Source organism: Trachypithecus francoisi, unplaced genomic scaffold (genome assembly GCF_009764315.1).
Source record: "Trachypithecus francoisi isolate TF-2019V2 unplaced genomic scaffold, Tfra_2.0 Lachesis_group10, whole genome shotgun sequence".
Taxonomy (NCBI): domain Eukaryota; kingdom Metazoa; phylum Chordata; class Mammalia; order Primates; family Cercopithecidae; genus Trachypithecus; species Trachypithecus francoisi.
Genome location: NW_022681455.1, coordinates 3,859,291 through 3,872,131, shown reverse-complemented (window position 1 = coordinate 3,872,131; position 12,841 = coordinate 3,859,291). Strand labels below are relative to the sequence as shown.

At 40.5% G+C, this 12,841-nt stretch overlaps 1 protein-coding gene across 8 annotated transcripts in view; it reads right to left on the bottom strand.

The window, feature by feature from the left end:
* The window catches only part of PRPF4B (pre-mRNA processing factor 4B), a 44,630-nt gene extending 32,375 nt beyond the window's left edge, over positions 1–12,255 (bottom strand). For 5 of the 8 annotated variants that reach the window (XR_004438505.1, XR_004438506.1, XR_004438507.1 and 2 more), the window contains exons 1-2: positions 12,095–12,255; positions 917–2,113 (exon numbers count right to left, since the gene is read on the bottom strand). Coding sequence is in view for 3 of the 8 variants with exons in the window: in XM_033216082.1 (XP_033071973.1) it covers positions 917–2,113; positions 12,095–12,135 (1,238 nt within the window). In the remaining 5 variants the exon portion in view is untranslated. Of the gene's footprint in view, positions 1–916; positions 2,114–6,130; positions 6,211–12,094 lie in introns of all 8 variants that reach the window. The other 3 variants (XR_004438502.1, XR_004438504.1, XM_033216083.1) reach the window with 2 other exon arrangements.
* Between the last annotated feature and the right edge of the window lie 586 nt (positions 12,256–12,841).

The window sequence follows — 12,841 nt, the reverse complement described above, 5'->3', positions numbered from 1 at the left end:
GTAAATGGCTAGGAATTAATAACATCCTTACACAGTATAAGCCAATATTCTTTTAATAAGCAAAACCTGGCTGGCAATTTCATAATATGTAAACATTAAATATACAAGATATTAAGAAATCAGTTGCTAAAGTAGTTTAAGTGGTATAAACACTCCTCCTTGCAAATACTTTCGTTCTATGATCCTAGGTAAATTATATAAATTATTTGATTCTATTTCTTCATTTATAAATTAGGTATGAGAGCCCCCTTCACCTGATGAGTTAAGATAATCACATGAGGACTTATAAGAACTAAGACAATATATTATTCAAATAGTACAAAATAATTTTTTACACTATTCTTCTTAAGCTTAAGAGATACTACTTGTCAACAATGAGATTATATGTATTACAAAATTTTCCATTTTAATTATACCTTGGGGACCAAAAAATGTTGGTATTGGTTTCTATTTATACTGTTAAAATTTAAAACTCATGCAAATACAAGAGAATGAACAGAACACAACTGTTAAACTGATTACCTTTCCCCCTTTTGAAAAAGTTTCAGCCTACCACTGTTCAATGAAGTAATAATCCTCTCTGTGCACACTCCCAATGAAGATCTATCAGCCAAATTACACGGATTGAAAGGAGTGCCTCAGCAAACTAGGTATTAAATCAAGAATGTGAAAAAAAACCCAATTCTATCATCAAGCTCAGTATTTGTTAAACACCTATAATTACAATACTCATTGACAAAAGTGCAAATATTAACATGGTTAATGGACTGGATTACTTAAAACTATGAAACTCATTACTACTTCACTTATTTTTATTTTTACTTACTACTTCATTTTTAATTGTCCACAAGTTCTAGTTTTCCGTGTAAAATCTCATGCATTGGTAAAAAGCTTGAACACTTTGTCAACAAGTTACCTTGGAGAAGAAAGTCGTCTTCTCTCTGGTTCTCTTCGTTTTCTTTCTAAGGATCGGCTCTTGGCTCTTCTGCCAGGAGACAGTGTTCGAGAGGGAGATTTGCTCTGCTTAGATCTTCTATCATTGAAAAGTGGAGACCTGCTTCTTCTTGATTTATCACGTGGTTTCGGAGACAAACTTCTTCTTTTAGGACTACGACCAGGTCTTCTACTGGGTGACCTATTTTCCTTCCCAGATGAAGCATCTTTAGAGGGAGATTTAATTGGCTTCTTTTCTTTATCAGTTTCAGACCGTTTTGATTTTCTCTCTTTGGACCGTGACCTTCCGTCTTTGGATTTACCTCTTAAATCAATTGGGGATCTGGATTTTTTACCTCGATCGCGACTTCTACTTTCATTTACAATTGGGGATTTTTTCCTATCTTTTGATTTACTTTTATCTTCAATTTTAACCTTATCATCAGTAGGAGATCTGGCCTTACCAATTTTCTCTTGAGATCGCCTTCTAAGGATAGGGGATTTTGATTTCCTTGCTTGATCTTGAGACTTACTTCTTTTGGATGGGCTTTTAGATTTTTTCCTCTCCTTTGACTTGCTCCTAGTTGTTTTCTCTTTAACGATTTCAATACCCCCCTTACTTTTCTTTTTATCAGACCTATGTCTAGTCCGTTCTTTGGATCTGCTTTTACTTCGTTTTTTTGTAGTATTTTTATTGTCCACAAGTTCAAGTTTCCCCTTTGTACTTGAAGATCTAGTACTAGACCTATTTCCATTTCTTGCCTTCTCATGAATCTCCCCCTCTTCTTCAGAGCCAGACTCATAACCTTGCAAAATGAGCCCCATACCTGATTGGACCTTTCCTTCCATTAACTCATTATCAAGTTCAGCCTTAATCAAGGCTCTCTGTTTTTCCAAGTCTTCTAGCAAAGCTAAATCATCAAGTTTAGTTCTTTTTGCTGGAGACATACCCTCTTTATCAGAAGCATCGATAACCTCTTTTCTTTTGTGTTTCTTGTGTTTATGCTTATGTTTATGTTTTTTATCCTTATCTTCTTCTGAGGAATGTTTATGTTTCTTATGTTTACTTCTGTGTTTATGCTTCTTTTTTTTGTGACGACTGTGCTTATTTTGAGACTGGTCTTCTGATACTTCTCCATTTTCTTCATTTACACTCTTTTCAGAATTAGCATCTTCCATCCTATAAATATATCAAACACACTTTAAAATCATATCATTTATCAAGTATTCAAAGAGTCATAACAAAATAACAGTAATGAAAAAATACATCTCAATGTAAAACACGAAGTCAGTCACTAAAATTTTTTCAGAACAGCTTCAGACATTTTATTTCAAAGAAGGTCTATGCAAGAACTGAGTTGGATAGTGACACAACTTTATTGTGTTTCTAATGGTTGAACTCACCAAAAGTATTAGAGGAAATCACTAATGGAGTGAGCTTAAAAATTATAAGTTAGAGAAAAAGGGAACAACAAACCAGGCACAGCAAAACCTCATTAACATTGATTTAGTTCAAGGAGCCACTCAGTAACTTAATTTTTAAACCAACATTTCTCACACATTAACAACCAAAGGGCCCATTTTCTTTTTTAATAAGACCTAATAACTATTAACATACACTGGAAGACTAATGTCCTTCTCCACTTGAAATTCATAAAACTTGGTGTTGCTACAATAAACCCAGCAGGTCACTTGTTTTGAGCGGATTTCATCTTATACCTTAAAAACAAAACAAAACTCTAGAGCCAATACTGAGCTATACCCAAAATAAGCACTCAATCAGTGTGCACTGGCAGCTGATACTGATGATGGTGATAGTATAAACACATCCTCAAAAGTTAAATCTTCAAAGAGAACTAAACCAGAAGTTAGGACTCTAGATTTGTAGTTGCCACTAAGCAATCATATGACATTTGGTTGAACCACATGGAAGGGTCTTTTGTAAGTCAACAAGTCTAATATCAGCAATTTAATATAGTTCAACCCAATATTCATTCAGCAAGTGATTTAATCTCTCTGAATTTCAAATGAGAACTCAGTTTCCCAAAATACATTCACATTAACAGATGCTTTGGAAATAAATAATAAAGTGGGGGATTCTGTGCTTAAATGTTTGGCTTACGCTGAGTTAAAGAGTTTATGATTCTAAATTATTTTATCAAGTCCTTGGTGTTTAATAATTCGAGGTTAAATACTGGGTCAAAAGCATTATTTAACCTTCTCTTTAAAAGTTACTCCATAATAAACCATCATCCTAGAATATCAGACCAAAAGTGGCCTTAAAATATCTAGATTCAGGCCATCATACTATTTTTGGAGAAAGCTATGGTTTATTTTGTCAGGTCTTCATATTATATACTCCTATACTTTTAGTAAGTTTATCCTTTCAACCTAAGAATTCATCAGTCTACTCAGAATCTCTTTAACATTTGAAAAAACCTCACCAACTACAAGTAAGCATTAAGCCAAGTGGCAGGAAAACAGATGTACAAGCCAGGTGTGGTGGCTCATGTCTGTAATCCCAGCACTTTGGGAGGCTGAGGTGGGCGGATCACCTGAGGTCAGGAATTCAAGACCAGCCTGACTAACATGGTGAAACCCCGTCTCTACCAAAAATACAAAAATTAGCCAGGCATAGTGGCACGTGCCTGTAATCCCAGCTACTCAGGAGGCTGAGGCAGGAGAATCGCTTGAACCTGGGAGGCAGAGGCTGCAGTGAGGCGAGATCGTGCCATTGCACTCCAGCCTGGGTGACACAGCACCCAAAACCAGTATTTGCCTCCCTCAAAGAAATGTCTGGTGGAAAACCAAGTCACATGACATAACCATCAAATACTGGAGAAGTGCAATGATGAAGACACGACTAGGGGCATTATGGGAACCCTGAAGGATCACCTAAACTCATTTTGAGAACAGTCAGGGACGGCGTTTTATAGATCACAGAAAGAAACCAATTTGTTAAGCGGGGACTTTAGGAGGACAGAAATGTTTACTGAGAAAGGACAGGGATTAAAAAATAAAGGTTAGCCCAGGCACAATGGCTCAGGTCTGTAATCCTAGCACTATGGAAGGCCAAGGTGGGAGAATCACTTGAACCCAGGAGTTCGAGACAAGCTGTGGCAACATAGTGAGACCTCATCTCTACTAAAAATCAAAAACATTAGCTAGGTGTGGCAGCGCCAACCTGTAGTCCCAGCTACTCAGAGGGCTGAGGTGGGAGGATTACTTGAGCCTGGGAGGTCAAGGCAGCAATGAGCCATGATGGCGCCACTGCACTCCAGCCTGGGTGACAGAGCAAGACCCTGTCTTTTTAAAAAAAAAAAACACGTTGAGTAACACTGCCCTAGAGAATGAGTAAGGAATTAACAAGAAGGGAAAAAGGGGCATTTCAGATAGAGAAAGACGGTGACAAAGGCAGTTATATACAGCAAATTCAAGTAGATCAGTGTTGTGAAAGGCATTGAGGTTAAGATTCCAAGTGGAGCCAGGCACAGTAGTGCACAACTGTAGTCCCAGCTACTCAGGAGGCTGAGGTGGAAGACCACTTGAGCCCAGGAGTTTGCAGCTGCAATGACCTATGATTGTACCACTGCACTCCAGCCTGGGCAACAGAGAGAACTCTCCATCTCTTAAAAAAAAAAAAAAAAAAAAAAAAGATTCCAAGTAGACAAAGTCTAGGAGATGACAAGATAGTATATGATTCTAGGAGTGGGTGGTTGAGAGAGAATTAAAGGTTCACTGGAGTCACAGAGGGCCACAAACTGCAAAAGTAGGTTGTCTAGCCAGGTCTCACAGTCTTGAATAAACTTGCTGGGAGAAGGGGTGGGGGACAGAGAGAATGGTGGTATGACTGAGAAGTTATTAATGAGCTGACAGCAATGAGGGGGAGTGAAAAACACATAGCCACTACAGGGTCTCATACTCAAAGAACTTTGATTTTTGGATGTCACATTGCCAACTTCCATTTCTGGCAGGAAAAGGTATTTAAGAGATGTGCAGGAGAAGCTACATTCTCTGGTGAAAGTCAGGTTTTAATTTGGGTTGACTTCTCTCTAATGGAGTATGAGAAGACACAGAACAAATACAGTAGTGTTCTCTGGATCATTAATTTTTCTCAAAGAATTGGAAGAAGTGCAGTATCTTGGTATTAAAAAAACAACACCAGGCCATGTGCAGTGGTTCACACTTGTAACCCCACACTATGGGAGGCTGAGGTGGGAGGATTCCTTGAGCCCAGGAATTCAAGACCAGCCTAGGCACCACGGTGAGACTCTATCTCTACAAAACAATTTAAATTAACTGGGTGTGGTAGCATGTGCTTATAGTCCCAGCTACTCAAAAGGCTGAGGTAGGATCACTTGAACCTAGCAGGGGATCACTTGAGCCCAGGAGTTAAAGGCTGTAGTAAGTCATGACCACGCCACTGCACTCCAGCCTGGGCAACAAAGGAAGACCCCATCTCAAAAACAAAAAACAAAACACCATCATTGCTTTATTATGGAAGGGAAAGAAGTCACACAGATTTCAGTAAAAAAGATTCCAAGGCATTTTAACTTTGTTCTTTATACAGGCTATATTCTCATCCTTTTCCCCCAGAGATCTCCCATCCCATAATCCAGAAGGTCTCTGTTTCCTGAACCTTGACTTACATGGGGAAAAGTCTGAGAAAAATTTAGGCTAATTCAAGTTATGAAGGTAGGAGAGCCTTTAAAGATTGAGAATTATCTTTAGGCATATAAAATCTAGTGCCCAAAGCACAAAATTCTAGTCACTAAGCTCAAATTCAAAATTACCTAAGTTTTGAGTTTTAACTCAAGACTATCCTCAAGACAAAGGATAGTCGAGTGGTTAAGCGTCTCTGGAGCCAGACTGCCTGGGATCAAACCCCAGTTCCATTACTTACTAGCTGTGCGGTCTTGGCAAGTGATCCTCAGGCATCTCATCTACATGATGGAGAAAATAATAGTACCTACCTGAAAAGGTGTTATGAAGTTTACACAGTGAATAGATGTTAAATGCTTATGACAGTGCCTAGCACAGACCAAGTCCCCTCCACCCCCAAATAAGCTATTATTATTGTATAGATGCTAGATAAATATATTTATTTACAAAAATCCTGTGGAGCTGAAAGGACTGCTAATAAGAATGTTATTTTAAGGAATAGCATCAAAGAGCATAGATTCTGGAGTCAAAGTACCTGGTTTAAATGCTGCCTCCAACATGACAAAGCTATTGTAACCTTAGGCAAGTTGCTCTTCTGTGCCTCAGTTTCCTCAACTGTAAAAAATGGGGAAACAGTACTGACAAATCATAGGGCTTATGAAAATTAAATGAGTTCATAGTATAAAAGGCTGTCACACTAAGTGTTCAAGAAATTTCTCTCCATTTGAGACTTTTGAGGTTCAAGGGACGTGCCTAAGGTCACACACAACAAACCAGTGAGAAGGCCAGTATTCCAAGTCAGTCGAAAGATCTTCCATTTGATTAAGATGCTTTAGAAGTCAGATTATATCACTATTCTTTGTGAAACTTTATTGCTTTCTACCTTATTCAGAGCAAAAGGTCCTATACTTACAGCCCCAAAATCCCCAACACTCTAAACCTAACACTCTTCTCCCACGGTCACCCTGCTCCAGCCACACCATGCTCCTTCAATAGGCATACTCACATCTCAGGTACGTGGTACCTGTTTCTCCTGCCAGGATTGCTTTCCCCAGATACATGCATTCCTGGCTACCTTTGCCAACCTTAGGTCTTTGCTTAAACGTCACTTTCTCAAACAAGTTTTCCTGATCAATCTATTTTAAATGCAAAACCACCCCACTGCACACATACTCTCCTTCTGTGCTAAACATTTTTCTCCAAAGCAACTGTTACCACTAATATAATTATTGTTTGTCTCTCCCTATCATATTGTAAGCACTCTATGAGCAGAATTTTCATTTTAGTTCACTGTTCTGTGTCTAAGGGCCTAGATTATCTAATCTATAGCAGGTGCTCAGTAAGTATTGTTTGTGTCAATTATATATATAGAATAACATAAGGTCAGGCACAGTGGCTCACACCTATAAACCCAGAACTTTGGGAGGCTGAAGCAGGCAGATCACTTGACGTCAGGGGTTCAAGACCAGCCTGGTCAACATGGTGAAACCGTCTCTACAAAAATACAAAAAACTAACCAGGTATAATGGTGGATGCCTGTAATCCCAGCTATTCCAGAGGCTGAGGCAGGAGAAGTGCTTGAACCTGGGAGGCAAAGGCTGCAGTGACTCAAGATTGTGCCACTGCATTCAGCCTGGGTGGCGAACAAGACTCTGTCTCAAAAAAAAAAAAAAAAAAAAAAGCTGGGCACAGTGGCTCACACCTGTAATCCTAGCACTTTGGGAGGCCGAGGTAGGGGGATCATCTGAGGTCCAAAGTTCAAGATCAGCCTGACCAACATGGAGAAACCCTATCTCTACTAAAAATACAAAAAAATTAGCTAGCCGTGGCGGCGCATGCCTGTAATCCCAGCTACTCGGGAGGCTAAGGCAGGAGAATTGTTTGAACCTGGGAGGCAGAGGTTGTGGTGAGCTGAGATCACGCCATTGCACTGCAGCCCGGGCAACGAGCAAAACTCTATCTCAAAAACAAACAAAAAACATATAGAACTTGCTTAAAGATGGTTACACTATCTATTATAGGCTCTTAGAACTTGAAAGTTAAGATTTTGCTTTGCTCAGTTTTATCTCCAGTGCCTCACACAGTGCACACACATAGCACACACCTATTTTTGAATGAGTGATATTCAAAATTACTTATATCTCATCAACCCCTGCCAAAGGAAAATCAGTTTTTTGAACCCTTATCTTTTCTAATGCTAACAAGTGACAAAAATCTTAGGAGTTTCATTAAAAATTCTCAAGAGTTTACCCATAGAGGAATCAACTTCTATCAAAAAAAAAAAAATCTAGCTCCTAGAGCTTCTGGGAATCAGACATACATCATGATGACCAGTATCACTGTAGAAGGGTCATTCCCATGAGTGACTAGTTTCCATTGTAAATTAATGAGTATTATCGTAAGAAATAATGAGTAGGTTCCTGCTAAAAATGTTACCAGCTTGGTACAATTAGGTTAACCTTAATTATGGCATTTTCTTATACAGGGCTAGGCATACAATGGATCTTTCCCAGTCTCAGCTCATCTCTCAATGCAAATGTCACTAAAAGTAACAACTCAAGTCTGACCAGGTCAATCTGGGAAACTTGAAAGACTGAGTCAATGGTATAATGTATTACATACAATGGGCTTGTGCTAAAATAGCTAAATTAGGTTTATGATCAATGACTTTCTTATAAAGCTCAAGAAAAAGGTTTCCTGTTAAGATACCTAATAGTCCTCTTGGATAGTTTATGCTGACAATAAATACAGGCCATCTACATTTCATTTATATAAATTTACGCTTTAACATTACCATTTTACAATTTAACATCCCACGTTTAGCCAAGTGGATGTGTCACAACAACTTGGTCACAACAGGTTTATCACAACAGGTTTATCACAAAACATATATTTATAGAGAACCTATTGGGTGGATAACATTCTTCGGATCACATTATTTGGAAGCAAAGGTGAATGAGAAGTGCAGACAACATGCGGGTGCTGAACAGTATTTATATATTTGCTTTGTTAAGTTTTACCTTTTAAAAAAGTCAAGTCTTGAGGCATCCAGAACAATGAATGAAAATCATGGAACGCCTTTAAAATAATAGAGTCACAGTCAGGTGCAGAGGCTCACACCTGTAATCTCAACACTTTGGGAGGCCGAGACTGACAGATCACGTGAGGTCAGGCGTTCGAGACCAGCCTGGCCAACATGGTGAAATCCCGTCGCTACTAAAAATACAAAAATTAGCAGGGCATGGTGGTGCATGCCTGTAATCCCAGTTACTCAGAAGACAGAGACAAGAGAATCACTTGAACCCGGGAGGCAGCGGTTGTAGTGAGCCGAGATCTGGGCAACAGAGACTCGGTCTCAAAAGATAAAATAAAATAAAATAAAATAAAATAGTCACCAATCACCAACCACCAGTGTTATTTTAACTTCTTCTTTCACATTTTTTTCCAAAGAATAATAGTCTTAGTGAATTTATATGGTAGGCATTCAAAATATACAGAGACACAGAGAACTGACTGATTTAAATTTGTGTATGAATAAAGCCGTTTTTAAGCTAGACAGTTCTTCACAAATTTTTTTTAGTGATGAGCAAAGTGAACGCCACTGCTACTTTACCAGGAAAGTAATTAAGCCTATTTCTCTGACAAGTTAAAATGTATACATCTTTTAAGAAACTGGGTCTGGCTATGTTGCCTGGGCTGGATTCAAACTCCTAGGGGCTCAAATGATGCTCCTGCCTCAGACGCCCTAGTACCTGCAGCACTTGAGCCCAGTAGTTCAAGAACAGCCTGGGCAACATGGGAAGACTCTGCCTCTACAAAAATATTTAAAAATTAGCTAGGCATGGCCGGGCACGGTAGCTCACGCCTGTAATCCCAGAACTTTGGGAGGCTGAGGCGGGTGGATCACGCAGTCAGGAGATTGAGACTATCCTGGCCAACAAGGTGAAACCCTGTCTCTACTAAAAATACAAAAATTAGCAGGGCATGGTGGTACATGCCTCTAATCCCAGCTACTCGGGAGGCTGAGGCAGGAGAAGTGCTTGAACCAGAGAGTCCAAGGTTTCAGTGAGCCAAGATCGTACCACTGCAATCTAGCCTGGAGACAAAGTGAGACTCCGTCTCAAAAAAAAAAAAAAAAAATTAATTGGGCGTGGTGTTGCATACCTGTGGTCCCAGCTACTCCGGAGGCTGGGGTAGGAGGATCACTTGAGGTTGAGGCTATAGTGAGCTATACTAGTGTCACTGTACTCTAGTCTGGGTGACAAAAGCTGTTTCAAAAATAAATAAAATGAATAAAAAGAATTAATGTAGATATAAAAATCAGAATGGGTCCAAAAGACTAACTAGTCTTAAAACCTTCCCTCTGGTCCCTGCTTTGCCAAATCAGGTTTGAGAAATTAGGTCTCAATAAATTAGACACGTCACATCAAAAAATGGATCTTTCTGGGACAGTGGAAAAAATAAAAAAATTTCATACTTGAAAAGCAATTTAAAAAGAAGCCACATTGTACAGTGGGAGGCCAGACAGTACAATAGTTAGCAGCAGGGCTTTAGAACCACACTGCCTGAGTTTAAATGGGTGTGCCACTTAGGGTGACCTTGAGCAAGTTACTCAATTTCTCTGTTTCAGTTTCATCATCTTTAAAACAAGGAAAATAAAGGCATCTACCTCTATAGGGTTGTTAAAAGAATTAAAGCCTTCAGGAAGCCTAAAAGCTACTTTTTATATTTATTCTTCCTAAATTTTCTATTTTGAATAGATTCCATATAACTGTAAACTACTCAGTGTTCTCCAAAGAACTGTTGTAGACACTATATTCAAGGACTCACTGTGAGCACCAGGCACAGTGTTTGCTTTCATACCAAATGGTTATCGTCTTTGTTAAATACTTTCAAACTACTGAAAGTGAGACATATACAGACCAAATATTCCATTTACACCAAGTGTTCTGTGGGGAAGGGAAGGGAAATTCAACACTACCTCTGTTATTCATAGAGGCCTGAATATGTATTTTTAAAATTATTAAGTCTAACATTATTTGAAAACAGTATGTGAATAAAATATGACTAACTCACTCCTCGAAATGAATCTCAAACATCCCTAAAATCAAATAAATGGACATAATACTACAGAAATTTTCAGATTAGTAGAAAATGTAACCACATAGCATGAGATCTGCACTGTATTGGCATAAACACTAACTGCCACACAATGAACTCGGTGAGAAACAGTAAGAGGTTAAAGCTAGTTTAAAACTTCAGAATCCATTTGTTCTCTGCTAAGTCAAATTATAAAAATAATACAGCAGTTTTGAAAAGCCCTTAGTTAAAAATTCCGTTTTTCCGCCTAGCTAAGTAATGCAGATGATTGAGGAGCCCAAAACTGGACGCACAGCAAAGAAGTGTCAGGTTGTCTGGTGGCAAAGATTTCTCCTATCGCTCAGTCACAACTTGCTGGGAGACTATACCTCTTTCTAAGATGGCTGGAAACAGATGAGACAGTGCAGATGCAAAAAAAACGGTCGCTATAGGAACATTGCCGTAAAATCCATTCTCTCTATTATGGTTCTTGTTTGAGTTTTCCTAACATAGACATGAAGAGCAAAATACTGCTTTTAGTTAACCAATGGTTAACCTTGCAGCATATACACGTATTTTTTTTTTTTGCATTTTTCATTTGGCCGCATGGATTCTTATATTAGCTTAATTCTAGATATAAAGTGGTTTGGCAGTAGCTAGCAATTCCCACTACTCCTTCCACTCGTCCTCCTAAAGGGTTATAAACTCAAACAAACAAACAAAAAAAACATGCCAGGCCTCAAAACCAAAGACTCTATCTTACTTTGCCTCAAGTTTGCAAGTTGGTAAAAAAAAAGCTGCCGGTAGGCACTCAAAAAAACAAAAGAAAACAAAACAATACTGGGTGACTGCTGGACTAAAGAATACAAGGTGACGAGATCAAGTATCCTGCTAGCCACAGACTAGCTCTGGGATGGCCAGAGAGTGTGACCCTACCACCTCCGCTCTCTGCTTTCAGGTCCTAAACTGATACCAGTAAAAGGACGACTGGGGGTACTGCAAGAGGAAGAAAAGACTTCGGGCTTGCCCAGCCTGCTGCCACTGATCCTCGTGTCCCCAACAGCGATGCCGCTAAGAGCTGCGGCCAGGGAGCTCAGATGGGTCCCCAAGGGAGGAATAGGAAAGCGCGACCTCACTGCCGCCACGCGCACCGGACCTGTAGAGGCCGCTCGCGCCTACGCCTCTCGGGGCAACGACGCGCTGCAGGCCGCGGCCGCCTTCACCCCAGCAGCCGCGGCCTCTGGGAGAAGGAAGCTCAAAGGCCGCCTGCTCCCCATGCCTCCCACCCCACAACGAATCGCGCCGGAAAAGGCAAAGTTTGACTCTCGCCGTTAGGCCCGAACTTTCCCGCCCGCCCGTGCAGCTCCCACTCGGCCGTCCCCGGGCTCCAGCCTCTGGCTCACTCACAGAGACTACTTACTCTGTCTGCTCCCGCAGCGACTGGGTCTCCGCGGCGGCCATCTTGAACTTCCTGACTCCTCGGCGGCGGTCGCGGCGGCTCCCGGACGGTGGAAGGTAGTGCAAGTGGCAGAAGAAGGAAAAGAGCTGCCGCGCATGTGCTGACCGCGTAGGGAAGAGCGGGGTTCTGAGTCCGCGCTAAGAATCCGGATATGAAACCCTGCGTCCCGGGACTGGCGCAGGGCGTAGTGTCGCAACTTCCGGGAGCATGGTGGGCGGTGCTGCTAAGGATTGAGGGCGCGTGTCAAACTTGAGCTCTTTCGTCAGTGCTAGAAATGGACGTTTAGTTATTGAAGCCCGCTGACGAGGTGAGCCAACAAGAGAGGGATGTCGGCATCGGGTATGCGGTTCCAAAAACTGATTGGCTATGGAGACTAGAAGTTGGGTGAAAATTCTCATAAACTCGGGCAAACGAATTGATGATTTTTCCCTGGTCGGTGTTAAGGGACACAGTAAATGCTTAACCATCTCGCTAGATAGCTCAACTGAAGTGGCATTAACTTCCCCGGAAAGTGTGTAGAAAGGCGTTTTTAAATACTGTAAATTAGGGTTGCACCTCGAACGTAAATATCTTTTAATGTGGAACTGCTACTGTATTTGACACATCTTTTCAACTTTTACATAGTTGAAGGGTGACATGATTCGGGAGTCGTTCAGTTCGTTGTTTCCGTGATTGGAACGTGTAATGTTTTTTGGCCCAAGTTGCTTT